The sequence below is a fragment of the Chanos chanos genome, chromosome 9 (genome assembly GCF_902362185.1).
Source record: "Chanos chanos chromosome 9, fChaCha1.1, whole genome shotgun sequence".
NCBI classification, from domain to species: domain Eukaryota; kingdom Metazoa; phylum Chordata; class Actinopteri; order Gonorynchiformes; family Chanidae; genus Chanos; species Chanos chanos.
Window position 1 is genome coordinate 1,207,855 of NC_044503.1, and position 21,921 is coordinate 1,229,775.

The 21,921-nt window shown below is 43.5% G+C and overlaps 1 protein-coding gene across 1 annotated transcript; it reads right to left on the reverse strand.

Annotated features, from left to right (window-relative positions):
- Positions 1 to 1,918: 1,918 nt before the first annotated feature.
- cers1 (ceramide synthase 1) lies at positions 1,919 to 19,810 on the reverse strand. Its single transcript, XM_030784179.1, has 7 exons — positions 19,556 to 19,810; positions 7,511 to 7,670; positions 6,149 to 6,329; positions 4,840 to 5,001; positions 4,381 to 4,528; positions 3,759 to 3,898; positions 1,919 to 1,961 (listed from the first exon to the last, which is right to left on the reverse strand). The coding sequence occupies exons 1-7, from the start codon at positions 19,808 to 19,810 to the stop codon at positions 1,919 to 1,921; spliced, it is 1,089 nt and encodes a 362-aa protein (XP_030640039.1).
- Positions 19,811 to 21,921: the final 2,111 nt, after the last annotated feature.

Here is a 21,921-nt window from a genome sequence, read left to right on the forward strand (position 1 = left end):
CAATACTTTCTTAAATGACGGGGAAAAAATAAGTTGTGCGACAAAAACATTTAAACAAAAACAAAAAAAAAAAACCTGTGCTTTCTCACTTCCTTCGTTGTTTAATTTACGACAGAGGAAATACTCACTCTCCCCCTCGTGCATGTGGTATCCACGGTATCCGCTTTTCCAATACTGCTATTTTATTACACTGTGGCGATCTGTAGCGACTGGCTAACAGACCAAGCGGACCGGGGTAAGCAGAAACCACGGCGAGTGAACACACTCATTCAAACAGTACCATTGTAGATAATAACCTCACTTCGTAGAACAAGTTATACCCCACAAAAACACACACAGGAAGGACTATTCAACTCCGTTACAGTGTTCTCAGAAACAGCAGCGATTTCAACCGATAAAGAACTACGCTAAAACAAAAATCAAATCTAATGTAGATGGTTCCCCTTGTGGATGGAAGACATGTCCAAGACAACGGACGATTCCCATAAACATCCGTGGCCCCTTTTCCGTAGAAGCTATGCTCCATTCGTAACTAGGCATGAACGAAAGACCAGACTTTTAAATGTTTTGTCAAACCATTCCGTCAATAGTTGAAAGGAAACAAACTTTCATATCTGATGCATACGCAAAATCACCCAACGAACCACGTTCGGCAGAATCAGGCAAATTAATGTTTGAGTATGACCGTGGAATCAATTTGAGTGATCAAGAAGATAAAATGTCGGGTATTCACTTTGTGTTTTAAGACTATATCATATCACATTCCACATCATTCCACTGACATGCATACCTGATTTCCATATGTGCATAAATAGCTATATTTAAGATTTGATTTCTCTCTTCTTTTTTTTTAATCAAAAAAGGGGGATTTTCTTAAAAAGTGATCATATTCACTGGTATCATTCAACAGTCTGTTTTTTCATCTCAGTCCCTCAGAGAGATCACACTCAGCCCAGTTCATCAACTGTTCGCCACATTAGCTTCAATCAGCAGCTCGCTTCAACGTTTTCATCTCAGTGCAACAACAGATGCTGTCTTTTGTTTTGTTTAAAAAAATAATAATAACGATAAAAAGAAAAAAAAACCCAGAAATGTGACAGTACATTTCCTATTGAGGAATGCAAGCAATCTTTCGTCTTCTACATATCCGCACACCAAAATGCTGAACAACGTTTTTCTTATCCCTTTAAATCATATCGTTCACATTCGAGAAAACCAATGCAGACACGGCTTCACGCGCAACAGGTCCGGCTGAAACGAGGCTCGGTTTGGTGGGTCATTAACCCGTTTGATTTCGAGTACAATTCGGAACGTACAGATCCAGCCGAAACATTGGCTCGAAATCAGAGTAACAGGGTAAAAACCAACCAAACCGATAATTCCCTGTCCGCAGCCTTCACCCCTGAAGTTAACAAAAACACGAAAATACAGAGCCTCTAGCTCTAAGAAAATGACAGTTTTAAAACACAGCCTACGCAGATCCTAACTAAGGAGACATCGTTAAAGTTATCACCGGGGATTCTGTCAGACGGACACTATCTAAGTGGGTCCCTTTTTAAACACAATATGTGATACGTGTTCTCAGAAAACTGTGCAGTGACACAACTGTTCTTTTTTTCAGTTAATTTAGTAATCTAGATTACAGACAGAATCACCCGTGGTAACTCTAATGGTGTTACTGTAAGTGCTGTGCTTCTAAAATGGCCCAGAATGGATCTATTAAAATAAAAGTTTCATCCATTTTTTTCTGCCAGCGCAGTCACTGACCATACACGCAGTGTTCCGGAGGTCATTCACGTAACTGAAACCCTTCAGAAAAAAAGGCCTTACTAAACTAAGGTAAACTGGAACTGGATCACTTCACTGCTTACTGCAGTGACTTGTAAGTACCAGTGGGTGTCAGTAGTGAGATAGGCCATTAGAGATGCTTCTCCTTGGCGATTCCATTGTGCACGTGTTTCCTGGAGAAGAACAGAGATTAAAAAAAAGCGTTGTCAGTTGAGGATAAGACGATCGCCAGATGTAGGGCATACTTCAAGGTTAAGAGATAAGGAGAGAGAGAGAGAGAGAGAGAATCGTGGCATGAGTGTTAGCACGTGTATGCTAGTCAGCAGCTTTGAGGCTATCTCTCCTCCACAGGTTCAAACGTATCTCTTATTAACACGTCTCTCAGTTTGTGACCCCCATGTCACGTCTTTCACTAACTCAACAGAAATGACTCGTAATGACTCCCCATCCAACACACACACACCACACACACTCTCCCAGCACACCTGCAGTTACAGCTAACTGCCTCCAATACGCGCATGTTCAGTAGGTGAATGTCTGTAGTCAGATATCATTTTACTGAACAGTCCTGAGGGATAGCTTTAGCCTGTGCGCTGTGTTATCTAATTCGGTGCATATTCTATCTCCTTGCCCCAACAGTGCAAGTGAAAGATAATGAATTGTCACTCACTGTTCTCTGAGACACCTGCACATACATTTACCCAAACGTCTGCTTTCTCTGATTGGCCAAATGTTCATCCTCAACGCAGTAATGAGCCGTCACTCTGTTTGTGTATGTTATATATATTTATACATATATATTAAATCACTGTGTTTGTGTATGTTATATATATTTATACATATATATTAAATCACTGTGTTTGTGTATGTTATATATATTTATACGTATATATTAAATCACTGTGTTTCTGTATGTTATATATATTTAAACATATATATTAAATCACTGTGTTTGTGTATGTTATATATATTTATACGTATATATTAAATCACTCTGTTTGTGTATGTTATATATATTTAAACATATATATTAAATCACTCTGTTTGTGTATGTTATATATATTTAAACATATATATTAAATCACTGTGTTTGTGTATGTTATATATATTTATACGTATATATTAAATCACTCTGTTTCTGTATGTTATATATATTTAAACATATGTATTAAATCGCTGTGTTTGTGTAAGTTATATATATTTAAACATATATATTAAATCACTCTGTTTGTGTATGTTATATATATTTAAACATATATATTAAATCACTGTGTTTGTGTAAGTTATATATATTTAAACATATACATTAAATTGCTGTGTTTGTCTAAGTTATATATATTTAAACATATATATTAAATCACTGTGTTTCTGTGTGTTATAATTTTTTAAACATATATATTAAATTGCTGTGTTTGTGTAAGTTATATATATTTAAACATATATATTAAATCGCTGCGTTTGTGTATGTTATGTATTTTTAAACATATATATTAAATCACTGTGTTTGTGTATGTTATATATTTTTAAACATAAATATTAAATCACTGTGTTTCTGTGTGTTATATATTTTTAAACATATATATTAAATCGCTGTGTTTGTGTATGTTTTGAAACACAGATATTTCTTCACAGTGGGGCCATGTTCACAGTTCGGAGGCAGAGGAGCTGGACGCCATGTTACAGCACCACTGGCGTATCTCAGACTACACTGTCTGTGGGCACCATGCCAGCGGGCCAGAGGTAGACCAGACCCGACAGAACCAGTGGCCCGGCACGCATGTGACTAAACCAAATCAGTGAGTTCTCACTGCACACTCTTTAATCAGAGATCAAAAACCAAGTATTAGGTCATCACTTTATCAGTAAAAAGTCTGTGAAAAAAATTCACTCCCTCCCTTTGTGTGTGGTGTGTGTGAGTGTGAGTGTGTGTGTGAGAGAGAGAGAGAGAGAGAGAGAGTGATGTTATTTACCCTTCATCTGAGATGTGAGACCTCTCACTGAGATGTTTCTCACTCTTCATCATTAATGCATCCTCATCCTCATATTCACGTACGTCATTAACCTCCTTCATCTGCCCCGATAGGACCTTCACCACAAACAGCACTATGTACTGCAGGAAACAAACAAACAAACAAACAAACAAACAAACAAACAAACAGGTCAGTGTTGCAAGTGGAGACACACACACACACACACACACACACACACACACCAGACTGTCCACTGGGGGCTGAGGCTTGCTCTGATTTCCAGTAAAGCTCAACATTCTGTCGGCTCCCATGAGAGGTTCTATCGCTTCCATTATGGGATGTTCTTCCATAACATTAACAATAGAATATGCTAGAAATACCCGGATCAGCAATGGCCAACCTGCTGCCCTTGAACTCCTATAATCTGCCAAAGTCTTAAAAGTATTAATTAAACATAGAGAGTATGGACATTAATATGTGCATTATAATAATGACTGTTACAATTATAAAAAGTAAAAGCCTCTATTTTTAAGGGGGGGGGGGCTTGTTGTTCAGATGTGGTATAGAGGTGATCTGAAAATGGTGGTCAGAGGTAAAACCAGTTCAGCGTCCATGTTCTTACCAAAAACCAGTAGATGTTCATGAGGAGGAGGGCGAAGAGCAGGGCATTGAAGAAGAAGTAGAAGGGGATGTTGGGAACCGACTGCAGACTGCTCACACAGGAGGAGTACAGCACTTTCAGAGGAAACCAGTAGAGACGGAACCAAAACCTGCCAACAGGGGGACAGAGGAGTCACGTGACCCCGACACTCCCGTCAGTCACAAACATGCTACAACTATGAATTATATGAACTATGACAATGAACTCATTTACACATTTAGAAAGAAAGAAAGAAAGAAACACTTACAACAGTGTTCATTAGACAGAGAGTGTGTGTGTATGTATGTGTATGAGTGTATTTGTGTGTGTGTGCGTGTGTGGGTGTGTATGAGTGTATGTGTGTGTGTATGTGTGTGTGTGTGTGTGTGTGAATGTGTGTGTGCGCACGCGTGTGTGTGTGGGTGTGTGTGTGTGTCTCACCAGGTGATACTGAAGCTCACAGAGCCTATGTTGGAGAGGATGTCGTTGACGAGGTGGAAACGCCCCCCTCGGGTCTTAAAGTAAACATTTAGCTTGGTGAACTCCAGCTGAATATCATTAATGTCGTGGAGAAACAGAACCAGAACTCCGATGTTGTGATATCTGTGGATAAACCAAAGCACCATACACATCTCAGACCAGGCTTTGTCAGCATGAACTACAACTCAAACAACCCATTTTATGGCTATTTAAATTATTCAATGTTCGGTCAACATCATTTAACTAAGCACCCATAGTCACCCTCCAGCGGGGGCTTTGGTGGCTTGGCCAGAGTACATAGTCTTGGTTATGCCAATGCAGACGGTTACATGTGCCACCAGATCAATTCCTTCATTCCCTCAGAGTCATTTAACTCAGTGTTTGCCCACCCTGCTGCTAAAGGCTCACAGCTGCACACACTGTTCAGCTCAGTTCTCTCTTAAGACTCACACAATGTTCAGCTCAGTTCTCTCTTAAGACTCACACACTGTTCAGCTCAGTTCTCTCTTAAGACTCAAACACCGTTCAGTTCAGTTCTCTCTTAAGACTTACACACCGTTCAGTTCAGTTCTCTCTTAAGACTCACACACTGTTCAGCTCAGTTCTCTCTTAAGACTCACACAGTTCAGTTCAGTTCTCTCTTAAGACTCACACAGTTCAGTTCTCTCTTAAGACCCACACATAGTTCAGTTCAGTTCTCTCTTAAGGCTCACACACTGTTCAGCTCAGTTCTCTCTTAAGACTTACACACGGTTCAGTTCAGTTCTCTCTTAAGACTCACACAGTTCAGTTCAGTTCTCTCTTAAGACTCACACAGTTCAGTTCAGTTCTCTCTTAAGACTCACACACAATTTAGATCAGTTCTCTCTTAAGACTCACACTCAGTTTAGATCAGTTCTTTCTTAAGACTCAGTATTTAGTTCAGTTCTCTCTTAAGACTCGGAGATCATTGGTTAATGAGCTGAATCAGAGTGTGACAGAGCAGATCAGGGAGAGATCTAAAACATGAGTGTGTGCACATGTGCATGTCTGTGTGTGTGTGTGTGTGTGTGTCTGTGTGTGTGTGTGTGTGTGTGTGTGTGTGTGTGTCTGTGTGTGTGTGTGTATGTGTGTGTGTGTGTGTGTGTGTGTGTGTGTGTGTGTGTGTGTCTGTGTGTGTGTGTGTGTGTGTACTCCAGAAGCAGAACTGGGAACTGCATAACCCCTGAAGTACTCACACTGGACCCTCAAAGACAAAACCCCCCCAGAGCCCTGTGTGACCCTGACTGACCTGAAGGCATAGGAGAAGGTGATGAGAGCCAGAGTGATGATGTGGTGGACCACCATGACGGCCGAGTCCTTCCTCCACGCGTCCATGTAGATGGTGGCGTAGATGGAGTGGCCGTAGAAACTGCCTTGGATGAGGTATGCGATGGCGATGTCCGTCGGCACGGACATCCCGCTTTTCCAGTCTGCTCCGGAAAAGACCAACACAGAACCAAACGGTCAGAACCAGATGGGCACAAAACGCCAACTATGTCCTCTTCATGGAAGTGTTTATTCAGACCACATGACTTGCGTGACTCGATCAGACTGGGCAACACCTCACCAAGCGAATTAGATAATTAGCGCACTTCCGTGGGGTTAAAGACTGGCCTAATTAACCCAATCAGGCTGCTTGTCGTGTCTATACTTGTATGGACATGAGATCATCATGAGACGGAATGTTCTGGCTGATCTCGTATGAAACCAGTCCTTCAGTCTCTAACGACTATAAAAATCGAATTAGCGCCATCCTGACAAAGCAGTGAGTTGCCATGATAAGTTTGTGTAACAGACTCCTCAGAGCTAAAGTTTGGTCTTTTTTTAGAGCAACTTCTGCGTTCCTAAGAGGTTGTCGTCATTAGGAGAGTGGTTATTCTTAGAGCTCAATCAGGCTTTGGCCAGACAGGTTAGGGCCTGACCCTTATGAGGCCTGAGAAGTTGTAATCATCAGTGCCTCCACCACAGGGCGGAGAGAAGCTTGGTGTTGATGCCAACGGTGATGTTACAGGCCTTAATGCCTATTGATCTGGGTCCTTCCGTCATTAAACATTGAGATGTGACATTAAGGGTTCTCAGTAGACGTAAGAGTGCTTTCTCATACAGGCTCTTCCTGTGAAACTCCACTAATGGCCAATTAACATCACTCAGGTTCAACCTCACACCGATAAAAGAAACTCTGACACAGAGCTGTCCCACACAGTAACCTCATTCTTCTTAAACAAGCACCACAACTCAAATAAACCAGGTTTTTGGTTTTTTTGTTTTTTTCTATTCGACCACATGACATTGTCAGTTTGCAGGATACGGTTTTTGATTCACGTTAAAGCATAGAGTCACTGTTTAAAGAACAAAGTCCCCTTGTGTGCCCTAAAGAACAGACCGCACAATGTACACATTTGCATTAATTCGTTTAGCTGAAACTGCGTTCTGTCCGTCAGAGATCACGCGGTCTCGTGGTTCAGCGTTTCGCTCCAGGATACAGCAGCACAGGGCCTCAATACCCAGAATCTGCACCTACGACCGTTCCCTTACTGTTCGGTTCTCTACTCTCTTTTCACTTTAACGGAACCAGGATGGGAAACGCGGGTCGTTCCGTCACGGTTCTTACCGTAAAACACAGAGGGGGGGTTGTGAAAGAAGGGGTAATGGGTGAAGAAGAGCAGGTAGGTACTGTAGGACCAGGACATGGTGTAGAAGACCAGCTTCCACGCGCTCTCAGGCATCTTGGCAGCATCTTTGGGCTGGAGGTCACACCATTGTGCAAGCGGCTGAAAGAGACACAAACACAAACATGTGTGAGGCGTTAGCATCTCACAACCAACCGACACACATATCCACATCCATCTGTAACACACACATATCCGCATCCATCTGTACCACACATATCCACACCCATCTGTAACGCTGTCTGAGGATTTATTTCCACTTTTCCATTTCTAGACAACGCCTCCCTGTCCTGCTCCATGAGGCCTGTAGCAGTGCACAGAATCAACTGATATCCTGACAACTGAATCAACTCATCAGCCACTCATACAACCCTGAATTATCTGAATCAGGTGTGTTAGCGCAGGGAGAGAGATGAATTATCTGAATCAGGTGTGTTAGCGCAGGGAGAGAGATGAATTATCTGAATCAGGTGTGTTAGCGCAGGGAGAGAGATGAATTATCTGAATCAGGTGTGTGAGAGCAGGGAGAGAGATGAATTATCTGAATCAGGTGTGTTAGAGCAGGGAGAGAGATGAATTATCTGAATCAGGTGTGTTAGCGCAGGGAGAGAGATGAATTATCTGAATCAGGTGTGTTAGCGCAGGGAGAGAGATGAATTATCTGAATCAGGTGTGTTAGAGAAGGGAGAGACTTGAGATGTGTGTGGTAGTAAACCTACAGGAGCAAGATTGGGAGACCCTGTCCTAAGACAGCTGTCAACACCGAGGACAGGTCCTCAGTCTAATGTGTGTGTGAGGTCACTCTGTTAGAGTGTGCTGAGATGTCTTCAAAAATACTTTTCAAAATGTTTAATGTTTTCACTTGAAGATGTCTCACTTACAGTCTAAAGACACGGCTGATAGTTGAGAAAGACATATGACTACAGAATGACAGGAAACTGCAGAATGACATAAGACTGTACAAACACATGAGATATCATAGAACATGACATAAAATTACAGAATGACCAAAAAAACTACAGGCTATAAAAAAAAAGGCAAAAGATTTCTTTTCTCATCTGCTAAAGCTCTAAAGGTTTGAATCTGATAGTCCTGGTCCGTGCATATATCTCTATGAATAAACCACACTTTACTCCTGTCTGTGTTTTAGTTAACGGTCTAAGAGCACTCTACATTCTTATAAAGTGTGAGCTCTGAAATCTAGAGTCTCTGAAATACTATTCAGGGAAGATTCTCAGCTTTTCTCAGGAGATAAGTCAATTAATATAACTAGTGAGACGACTGCACATATAAACATATCGTATTTATTGCACAGACTCAGAGAGAAAGAATAACATTAAGAATAATCTTTGTGAATCAGACTGAATCAGCTGAGACGTCCTGCACAGGAGAGAACATCCTCTTAGCAAAACACTACTGTAAATCTGCTGGTTGCTTGCTCAAAAAGAAAAAAAAAAGGAAGTCAGATGGAAGTGAGAGAGCAGCTTCCTGTTTAGTTTGTGACACTGGTGTCATACAAGATGCCGACCAACAGGAAACCGCAGAAGTTAGCCGAAAACACGTCCTATCTGGTTCAGATATCCCGGTGTGCCTTAGTGACATGGTATGAGAAGAGTCACCATTACGCTGTCAGCGGTGAAAGTCTACTGGAAGACAAAACCCTTCATTAAAAATCAATGGAGGCTTTGGCGGTTTGCTGGTTACTTTGTTTCAAATCTTAGAATGTCCTTGTAAGAATGTTTTCTTCCTTTGCTACACTGAACATTCTGATGGCCCTGGAGGTTCTATAACTTCCTTTATGACATCACTTTGTTCTCCTTGACACAGGGGAGCTGTGTAGAGTAACTCAGCTCGGCAAGCTTTTCTTACACAGCCAGCGGAAAAAAACTCTATCTCCTATCTTATCGGTGGTCCTGTCAGCCTATCTGGGCCTCAACGCACAGCAACATGACACTCGAGCACAGGGCAACAGTGAGACCAGCAAAAGGCTCAGTGTTACTCTCTTATCTTAATCATTCATCTGTCTTTGGAACACGTGTGACTACTCACTTTCCTCAGGCCTCCTCTCTCACTCTCTCTCTCAGTGACACAGGGGCACTGCATATGCACACAGGTTTGTGTAGGAACATCTGCGTGTGTGTGTGTGCGCAAGAGAGAGAGTGTTTGCATCTGTGTGTGTCTGTGTATATTTATGTAAGCTTGTGTGTGTGTGTGAGAGAGAGAGAGTGTGTGTGAGAGAGTGTGAGTGAGAGAGAAAATCTGCATGTGCATGTGCCTGTGTATGAGTACGTGTGTGCATGTTGACAGAGGAGAGAGGACAGGGGTCCAATAAGGCCACACTCCAAGGTCATGTGATCACACATGCCGTTCATGGTTCAGTGACCCATGGGGCAGCGTCTGATTGGTCGTCTGAGCGTGATGCATTTGTTTGGTGAGTCATGTGCTGCCATCACAGCAGGGCATCCACCGCATGGCACTGTCTCCTCTCTGAGTTTATTTATAGAGGACAGCTGTCCAAGGAGTGTGTGTGTGTGTGTGTGTCTGTGTGTGTGTGCGCGCGTTTGTGCGTCTTTGTGTGTATGTGCATGTTTAGGTACGTGGTTCTGTCTGTCTGTGTCTATGTTTGTACATGTATGTTTTTGCTAACTTGGGAGAACGCATTACTGAAAGCACACTGTTCTCCTGGGGACAACCTGTCCAACCAGGGTCAAAATCATGGCTCCCACAGGTAAAAAGCAATGCATATTACAATTACTGAAAACTACTGTCATTAGGAGTAAAACTAAAGTGTGACTGTGTTCTTTGGTTAGGGTCTGGTTAAGGGTCAGGGTTGTGGTTTAGCTCTTATGTTATAAAGGAAGTCAGTAGAGAATCACCAGAATCTAGCATATAAGATATGTATTTCTGTGTGTGTGTGTATGTGTGTGTGTGTGTGCGCGCGCATGCGTGCATGAATGTGTGTTGTGTCTGTATGTGTGTGACACCCTTCCTAGTGCAGACAGAGTTTGTCTGTGGGAAGACAAGTCCTCAGACAGACACAGACATACAGAAAAAAGGAGAGACAGACAGACAGACAGACATAAAAACAGACAGATCTACAGACAGACAGACAGTCAGACAGATATACCCACAAACAGACAGACAGAAGGACAGACAGACAGACATAGAGACTGACAGACAGACACACATACCCACAGACAGACAGACAGACGAGTTGGTGGATACAAGTCTCTATGTTTGGCACCCCTGACGCCGAACCCACAGCGCGACGATGGCACTGCCAACAGCAGCACTGCCAGTACGGAGCGCGAGTCTGAGTTTTCACTCACATTCATATTCTGTTCACGGCTCTCACTCACTCCGCTTCTGCAGGGCCGTCAGAACAACGGCACAGGAGGGGTTCGCACGAGAATGAAAACCTTTATCAAAGCAGGGTTTGGAAGTTTTACACAGACAATACCACGGCTTCCGGCTTGTGTTTAGTCTAAATGTTTGGGTTTTACTTATTGGTCTCATTGAAAAAAAAAAATCAGATTCACGTTTCATTTTAGGAATCTTTCTGAGTCTCCCAGCCCAACAAAACCTTCGAACATCAAACCAAACAAAAGACTGAGGTAAGGGAGGGCTAGCGATGTATATGTGTGTGTGTGTGTATGTGTGTGAATCTATCACACAGAGGAACAGAAGGACCTTCCTGTTCAGAATGAGGTTTCCGTGGTAACCAGTTTTTGGATGGGGTCCTCTGCTGCCAAAAAAAGAAAAAAAAAAGAAACCACACCTCCAACGATGCCAAAGAGACTGTCTCCATAAAGCTGCCTTCCAACTCCACTTACTCCATTCTGTCTCCTTCATTCCTTACCAACTCTCTCTCTCTCTCTCTCGCTCTCTCTCACTCTCGCTCTCTCTCTCTCCCTCTCTCTCTCGCTCTCTCTCACTCTCGCTCTCTCTCTCTCTCTCTCTCTCCATCAGCGTGTGTGCCAGACGGAGCTGTCTAAGGGACTGTCATTGTTATGTAAGTCAGACATCGGTGAGGAGAGAGAGTCAATACGAGATCTTTTCTCTGAGCCTGTGACAGCAGGACAACACCACACACACACACACACACTGCATTACAGGCGCAGCTAGAGTTCACTGACCTTATCTCTCCCTCTCTCTCTCTTTCTCATATAGTCACACACACACACACACACACACACACACACACACACACACACAAATGCAAACTCACTGTACACACACACACACACACACACACAACCCAGAGGAGCCCCATCCTGTTTGACTGTGTGACTCCCCAGAGGTCAGGCCATAGTGAGAAGCCTGCTCTGGGCGTTCTGTGAGACAGTTGATTACAATCCCCCCACCCCAGGTTCACACTGAGGGAGGGGCACAGAGGAACTGACAAAAGACCAATCAGCACAGAGGACCTGAGGAGAGGCCAGTGAGCAGAGCTCTGCCTGATTGGTGGAGACTGATCACTGAAGAGCATTAGGGTGGCAGAGCTCTGCCTGATTGGTGGAGACTGATCACTGAAGAGCATCAGGGCGGCATGTAAAGGAAGGAAACCAGCGGCCACTCAGGAAGATGCCCTCTGATCAAAACAGAGCAGCTGCATGCCACAGACAGCCCTGCCTGGGTGTGGCACAAGACTGTCTCAAGCCTGTGTGTGTGTGTGTGTGAGCAAGACAGACAGAGAGAGAGAGAGAGAAAGAAAGAGAAATTATGGGTGTTTCTGTAACTCTGTTGTACTTCAGACACTACTTTTGAGCAATGAGACATCTGAACTCCAAACACATACACAGACTGCCCTGCACAGGGACAAACGGATGACCCCCACCTGAGACTGCGGGGGGGGGTTAGAGTGACACTCTGAGGATGTATTAGCTACACCATCCCTTAATTCAGCAGCTTCAGATTAAACGAATCAGATTAAATGATTCAGATTTAATGATTCAGATTAAATGAACACACCGCCTGGCTTTACGGGATCACCACAGAACATTCTCTGTACCCAAGGGAACAGACGCCCACCCACACCGGAAAAACATTCCCTAAAACAAGCAATCTGTAAATGTCCACCAATCGAATTCTGAGATCGTTAAAATCTGAAATCTTATTACAGAAGGGAATATCGCACTGAGACGTACCGACAGTGATAACGCTGGAGTCGGAAGACAGCGAAAGAAAGAAGACGAGAGTCTACAATCTGATTCAACCGTGTGCTCCCTGTCACGTCAGCACCGTACTCCACATTTACCCTGACGTTCAGACGATGATCAAATCAGTCAGTAAAAAAAACTGCAGCAAGCTTTTATAGTTGTTATTTCTGCTCCGCTCTATTATGAAACTGAAGGGACTTTTGCGAAAGCTTGTGTGAGAATTTCGGCGCAGTTTCCTGGTGCTGGTCGGAATCACGGCTCTCACATTCCTCAGGAGAACACAGGCCCACTCCATCTGGAGATAGGAGTGACTCAGGGCGGAAAAACCGCAGTTAACCAGCGAAAGGTTCAAAGGTTAACTTCGGCAGGACAACACAGAGAAAACTCTCTCTCTCTCTCTCTTTCTCTGCTGCTGCTGTTGAGTGTCAGAGAGAGAAAGACAAGCATGCCACAGGTCAGAGTTTATTATAGCGTCTGCTGCAGGAGCAGGACAGACTGTGGGTCGTCCAAATCAGATCTCTGAGAGAGAAGACAGACAAGCTGTTTCATTCTCTCCTTCCTAAAGAACAAATTCTAAATTTTAGAGGACGACACCAGGAATGCTCTGTCTTTCTACCACTCTTCTCTCTCTCTCGCTCTCCCTGTTGCTGTTTTCTGTCAGACAGAAAGGACAGGCCAGCTGTTTTGACCTTCCTCTCTTTTAGAAGCACCTCACAGCTGAAGCGAGATGCCCGAGAAGAAAACAACCCACTGAGTGGGAGTGATTTAGGAGTGAGGAATGTGACTGTGCAGTTGCAGTGGGTCTCAGTGAGGCCAGTCAACGCCGGCGGAATGAGGTTTAGATAAAAAAATGAGGCTTCTTGCCGTGACGTCCGATGACAAATCAAAGTTGGCCACGGCTGTTATGTGTCACACTCATCTCCTCCTCCTTTCCTCTCAATCTCTCCCTTTTCCTCTCTCTTAAACAGCCTGTGTGTCTGTAACGGACTACATCCTGCCGCCACAGGTGAATGGGAAAACATGCACTTTCTGCTCCGACCGCAGCGATAAAGCAAATGTGAAAACAGACCTGAGAAAAGCAAAGGTGAGGGTTAGCGTGTGTCTGTTTCACATCTGGACACTGTCAGAGCCATGATGTAGAACAAGGGCTGTAATTACCACCACATGTGCACACTGAACGCACCCACCATCACACTGAACACACCAGAGACTGAACGCGCCAGTCTCTCTTCCCTGGCACACAGCTATCGCTTAAAAAAAAAATCCTTTCTCTTCCTGTGGAATGCTGTTAGCAGTTTCATCCTGTGAGCTTTGCCCGTTCTTTTTTTTCTGTGTTCTGTTTGTAAACATGTTTTCTTGGTTGTTTGTATTTAAAAGTACAGGCAATTTGGCCCTTCCTCTCCGGCGGTCTGGAGCCCAGCGCTAAGGCGGAGTCAGTGATTGGCCGAGGGCCGTGACGGTGCATGGAGACATCATAAAACCACACCAGGTGCATTGTGGGTGAGAAAAACGGCCACTTCACACAGAGACAGGAGACAGAGAGATGCCGCCCCAGTGCTCAGCATCTCGCTCTATTTGTTTAATGGTCCAGCATCATTCTCACAGAACCTGGGATTACTCTAATGTTCCAAACTGGCATCTTTGTTCTGATTACTGGGTTTGACTCGGATCCAGCTGACAGTGGGGACTGGTTTAATGGGAGTTTTTTGGGGGGGGGGTGAAACAGCTTTATACTTTTGGTGATTAGTTTAAGATATATCCAGAACTTTAGAGATTATTTTTTAATGTGTACAACCTGCTCAGCATAACGGCCTTAACGATAACATCCGTGCTCTTAATCCAGATTGGGATTGAGATTGGGATGGTCTATTTTAGGGTCTCTCTTGTGCACGGCCTGCTTTTTCTGCTCTCTCTCTCTCTCTCGGTGCTTCCCCCCCGCGACGCCCCCGTCTCCCCCGAGGCTCGGTCTCGGGGAAGCACTGTGCACTGGGAGGAAGATGACAGACTGGGCATCCGTCAGATTTCCTGTCTGGATCCGGTTCTGATGGCATGGTACCGCTCCGTCTCATCCGGGTGCTTCTGTGAGCTTTGCTCGCTGGGTGAAAGCAGCGCCAACGCATTGAATAAAGATTTCACGTCCGCGTGGTTTAGGACCAGCTCAGAGGAAGTTCCACTATCACAGACCAAACTAAAACCCAGGGCTGTGGAGCCGGAGTCGGAAGCAGAACTGCATGAGTGGAGTCGGTGTTGGTGGTACCATAAATTGGGGATTCGGAGTCGGAGGTTTTGTGCAGCGACTCCACAGCCCTTCTATAACCACGCCCACTTCTCATACCAAAGCCATGACCGAAGTGACCTGTGCTTCTGTTACCAAATCCCTCCCCGTCTGGCGTCTACACAGATTTGACGGTGACACACACACATCACCTCTGTCACCACTCTCTTCTTAGAATGACATGAAATAATCTCCCACGCTAAGCAGAATCAAAAACCAACGACGCACGCAAAGATACATCTCTCTACCTCAACTTTTTATTACTCTTGTGGGGTGTTTCTGGTTTGGTTCGCCATTTTCTGATGGCACCGTTTGGCTTCATTCACCCTCTCCCGGACCCAGAATAAGAGCTACTCTTAGCGTAAAGCCTGAATATTTACATGCTGAATTTCAGGGGACAGTTTCCATGAAGTGGTGAAATCGCTGGTTCACCTTCAGTTGCAGAAGTGAGACAAGGTTAGAGAGGAGTGACTTCTACACACTTCACAGCCTGTTGACACAAAACAGGAAGAAACAAATATAAATTCACAAAATAACATTTCTGGGCGCGCTGCATGTCCACACCCACACAGAGATTCTGTTTACCGCATCTGTTCATCACACTAGACTGAAAAACACTTATCGTGTTAAAAGGAAATTACATGCAAAATAAAGTGTAGGACCAATCAGAACAGTGATATCTGGGACACAAAAAGCTCACAGAACCACACACACGCACACACACAAACCACGCATATACAAACACAAACACACTCCACGCATATACAGACACAAACACACACACTCCACATGCACACTCCACACATACGCAAACACACACATACAAACAAACACACAAACGGACACACACACACACACTCTCCACACAAACGTTGACAAACACACACACACAGACACAGACACAAACACACATGCACACACTCACAAACATATACATGTTAGGAGTGTAAATCACAAGTTTCATCACAATACTACCCTACATCAATTCTTTTAGCCAACGATCCGATGATTTGCGCTACCTTAAAATTTGCCGCCATGCGATTCGGTACGATACTGGGATCTGCAGTCGATATGAAATGATATGATGAAATTTCACACCATCTGTTACATTTCTATGAACTCACAAATGCAAACAAAATATAATTTGAACATTTTATTAGTAAATGTCAAATACAGTAGTCATAAGCAGTAAACAACTTCAGTAAATAAATACTGTACACAAGTAAAATTAATGATGGGGGTGCGGGGGGGTCCCCCGGGGGCCAACGGCTTCAACACCGCGTTGCCTTTCAGGTGAGCTGACGAGTTTGTGGTTTTACCTGAGTATCTTCATTCACACTTATGTTCTTTGCAAATGGCAAAGGTCTCGTCTTGTCTGTCTGTTATTTTTTCTAAAACCAAAATGTTTCCACACCCATGATTTGTTACCAACGGGAGAGTGTAAAACTTCGTTTTCTTGGCGGCTACGCAAGCCAAGGCTTTAACTGGTGGACTGCAACGGGCTTACACTGCATGCCGCCACCTACAGCGCAGGAGTGTACAGACAGGAATCAGGCGGATAATGTTGGGACAGGTGCGAAAATGAACACGAATGCATCAGTATCTATGCGTCACATCGATGACACCAGATCGTTTGCTATTTGGTCGATGCATCGATACAGATCGATGGATTGTTACGTTCCTAATACATGCACACACACACAAACACACGTCCCACACACAAACACACACACACACACGTCCCACACACAAACACACACACGCACACACACGTGCGTGCAGGCACACTCTCACACACTTATGAGTGGAGTGTGGTAGGAGGTGGGGACTACAGACTGTCTTTTGTGTGTGTGTGTGTGTGTGAGCTTCAGCCAAAAAGAGACACTCCTTGTCTGTAAGCGTGACCTGCACTTCCTTATTCAGTTTGTATGAACAGGACAAATTAACTGTGTTTACAAGACAACTTTTATTTCTACATAAAACCCAAACACTATGAATAGTTTGGTCAGGTTGGTTTTGTAATCAGTACTGAATGTGTGTATGTGTGTGTGAGAGAGAGAGAGAGAGAGAGAGAGAAGAGGAAGAAGTATGGTGAGAATGCGAGAGAAAGAATGAGAGAGAGCAAGCGAGAAAGCGGTAGAGAGCGAAAAGAGAGGGAAAGGTTGAATTTCTAAAAACAGACAAGAACCGCAGAGCTACATATGTGCATCCTGGGAGTGTGTGTGTGTGTGTGTGTGTTGTGGGATCATGAATCAGGTGGGTACTGACTCTGGTAATGATGACTCTGAGTGCTGAGCCAGCAGTCTCTCTCTCTCTCCCTCACCACACACACACACACAGGACGCAATACAGAACAGGCAGGCAGGAAATACAAATACCCTCATTAAGCACCCTTACAGTGCTCATACAATGCACGTGACACACTTCCTACCTCCCCCAAAACATACAAACACACATACACACTTCAGATCGTTTCAAACAGACACAACACACACAGCACACAAACGTACTCTCACAACACACACTTGTGACACGTGACACACTTCCTATCCAACACACGTACATGCAAAACACACACTCAGACATTCTCATACATGACTAACTCCAGATCACAAAACGCAAATACTCTCCCACGATATACTTTTCTATGTTTTTATTTTGTATTCATTTAACCTGGGGGTTCTAGTTCAGCGCTGCCTGTTCAGCGTTGGCCAGTTCACACCATAAACCATGTGAACAGAAAGGACGAAATACTGCAAGACTAAACCTTGTGCTGAAGAGATGTTACACTCTGGCTGTCTGTCGAGGCTGCAGCCTGCTGCCTATCCATGCACCAGCACATATTAGATAGATAGACAGATAGACAGACAGATAGATAGACAGATAGATAGATAGATAGATAGATAGATAGATAGATAATCAGTACTACAGAGATGCTTTTTGTGTCCCGGATATCACCGTCTCTCTCTCTCTCTCTCTCTCTGACTCACTCAGATGGCTTTCAAGTTGAGAGATTTTCAGTAGAAATCTCATGGATTCCTGAATTTTTTAAACATGGGTCAAAGTTCCCAGGAGTCTGTGGAGCCTCTCAAGATAAAGCTACCACCACACAGCTATCTGTAAACTGTCCCCTTTTCTACATAAATGTACATGTTTGTACATCTGTGTGAACTAAGGATTATATTAGGCATGCTCTCTGCCGAACACGTGTCAAAGCGACGTTTGTGAGCGGTCGTAAAGAGCTCCAGTTCAGAGAAACAAGCACCGGTGAAGTCCAGTTGGGGCATCATGGTGGCTCAGTGGTTAGCACTGTTTCCTCACAGCGAGAGGGCCCTGGGTTCAAATCCCTGCCATCCCAGGTCCCTTCTGTGTCGCATGTTCTCCCCGTGTTTGCGTGGGTTCTCCTACGGGATTAGTACTCTTAGGACAGCTGGGATTAGTATTCCTGTCAGCAACTTGACCATGGTACTGGCAAAAAGACTCCTAGCTCATAGTGTGTGTGTGTGTGTATGTGTGCTCATTAGTGTTGGGATGGGTGAAATGTGTGCTCACTGGCGTTGGGATGGGTTCACTGCTCAGTGTGTGTGTGTGTGTGAGAAATGAAGTACTTCCTCCTAATACAGCAAATTTACCAAGTAGATGGACACACAGTATCACACCAAATGCATACCGAAGTATTTACTGTCACTCTTCCGACAACCAAAGAATCTCAAAGGCTGCTTAATGGACGTTATGTCATGGGAGCCGAAAAACAAGCTGTATAAATATTTACGGAGGTATTGGAAGACATAACAGTCTATTTAGGGGCCATTGAAATTCCACTTTAGCGGTTTTATTCAATCAACTGCCAAACGGTGATAATTCGATATTCAGCTATTTGTGGAATAAGACAGGAACTCCCCTATACATTTACACCCACAATGAACCATTCTTCTGACCAATACGAAAACCAGGCTCATTTTTTATTCGCTATGGCAATGCACTGGGATTAGGGACAATTTAGGCCTTTGGTGAGTCATATCATATCATCTCCAGACCTCCACCTTAAGACTCAAACATTACAGAACAATAACAGAATAATTCATAAAAACGTGACCAGTTGACATCCCCCAACAGATCTTAAAATAATGCATTTTCATTCTTTTGATTGAAATCGTGGTTACCCGTCTCACTGACTCAAAGACACAGCGTGGGCCCCCTGGGTAACTCATAAGTTACTTAATTGACTCACGTGTGCGCCGTGTGAAACGATGCGGGGACACAGTGCTGCATATGGACTTTCTTTGCTTGACACAGAAACCGAAAAGGGTTTTGCTAGCTCTTTTACCAATAATAAAATAAATTATTATACATAATCTGAGACAACAATTGTAACTGAGGATTCATCACCGTGTCACCAAAGTGAAAGTTTATTTTGAACGGCGTTGGTCGGTTTGCCCCAGAGACCATCTCTAACCGTTTTCTTCGACAACTCCTCCACACACACAAAAACGAGATAAGTCGTCTGATTACACGCGATTTCTGAGAAAGGTCTGTGACGATTTATAACCTACCTGAAACACGTAGGCGGTGAGACCTCGTCGCGTCTTCGTCCACATTACGGCACAGAGGATGAAGAGAGCAATTTCTGTACAGGTGATGTGGGCATTGTCCAGGAGAGTCCTTCTGGAGAGCTCTAGCCCGCAGTCGGCGCATTCTCCCAAGGCACTGAACATAACGGAATACGCTTTAGTGGTGAAATCCACATACCCAGGCATGGGTTCCACGGCTCCGGTGTCGCTACCCTCATCCCCGGCATAACCATCCATCGTCACAAATAGTACCCTCGCTCAGGTTTAAAGAACAACAACAAAAACAAACAAATAAACAAACTAACAAAAAAAAAAAACGCTAAAATACAACACCGTGGACGGAGGCCTCGCTTCTCTCCCCCCCCCACAGCCAATACTGTCCGAGCCGTATCTGAGCTATGTTACACAGCACCTTAACCTTAAAACGCGGAAAAAAAAACTTTAAGAGGCTTAACCTTAGAAGTAGCCTAATTCCTTGCTGTCTAAATTAAGACATGGGCAAGACACGGGTCCTCTTTATATGTGGGACGAATGATGGGTTAAGCCCGTGTTGCTAACGACCCTAAAACAGGTTGCAAAGAGTCGTGATCATATGGATGCAAAAATGGCAGTGACGAGGTTTATGCATCTACAGTGAGCCACCATCAAATTAGCAAGCAAGCTTAGCAAGACTTGGTGCGTATTTCACATTGCATTAAAAAAATACTACAGCACAAAGCTTGCTATATTTAGCTATCAGTTTAAACGGTCTCTGCTCTATACATATGTTATTGAAATCCGGCAGTTACATTTATCGGCTACTTGACAAGCCGTCTGTGTTGCCGCAACAGTGATACACAAGACCTGAAAGCAATTTGTGGCCATTAGACGACCCAGTGAATACTGATAAAGCTAGCGACCTCTTCTCAAAATTAACTGATTAGAAGAGTGTCGTTTAAATCGATGCAGTAGAGGTAGCTCTATCACATGCAGTTTTCCCGTGGCAAGTGTCACATTCAAATTTTGTATCCGCTGTTTTCCGTTGTGCGCCTTATATAACATGTCTTCGTTGTTTCATTGGGTTAAAACGAACTCTGCCGAACACAAATCTATATCAATTAAATACTAGAATAACTTGACCGAATAGAAAAAAAAACAAACAGGCATCAGTGGATGAAATATCCTTAATTATGAGGTGCTCCCGCCGATCAACGTGTCCGCACAGAGGCTGCGTCCAAATGAAACTGAAAAAAAAAACGCGCTATTAAAGATAAACCCAGTAGCACATTACTCCACATAAAAAAATCAGACAATGTTCCCTTTAAATGAACAATTTAAATATCTAGAGTTCCCGTTATTTCAGTATCATCCTTTCCGTGAACAACGCCACACAGACTAACGTGGAGTTGGGTTTAACGAACAAAAAGCAGAGGTGCTGTGACGTCACCCCGGCCCGCTATCTGCTTTAACTGCTGGATTACAGAGGAAAAAAATGCAACAATTTTAAAGAGACAGTGCCTGCGTGCGGCCGTGCATGGAACAGGAGAGAAACAATTCAACGGTTAGTTTTTATTAAACGTGTCTGTACCCAGCTAACACTTAAAATTCCTTCACTGGAGCTCATTTAAAAACATTAAAGCACTCGAATGTGCAGACATTTCAATTGCAACATACGCACAAACACTTACGTTGATTTGACAATGCAAAAGGCCATTTTGAAGTGGAAAACATAACCAAAAAGAGTAACAAATAAGTATTCATGACAGAATGAATATAACCCATCAGAGATTAAGACAATCTCTCTATTCCTGTTTGACAAGAAAACATGAATCGGTACAAACTGTTGTTTGATATGGAAGATCATACTCTGGAGAGATTTGGCAGACGTTATGCTAGACACTCGCCCTCGTTGTTAGATATTGATTGGCATTTTTCCAGAATCACTGTGTGCTGATGAGCATGTTATCTGTTAATAGATTTGTAAATCGTTGTCAGGTGTATGTTGTTGGTACACACGTCTGAGACATTGTTTCTACGATGGCTCTGGCTCTTACACGTGTCAGTTACATTTAATAATAATAATAATAATAATAATAATAATGATGATAATAATAATAATAATGATAATAATAATAATAATAATAATAATAAATTAGGTTCCTTCGCGGTGTCGGAGCTTATTCCATTTTAGAACAGACTGAAGTTTAGTGCATTTTGATTAGTACAGACCTACATCTGTTTTTATTTATGTTAAATTTAATATAATTTATGTAAAAAGAAAACAGAAAAAGAAGAAAGAAAGAAAGAAAGGGGGAATTGTGTGACACACGGGGATGGTAATGTTCCGCGGGGCTGAAATGCTTAATCCA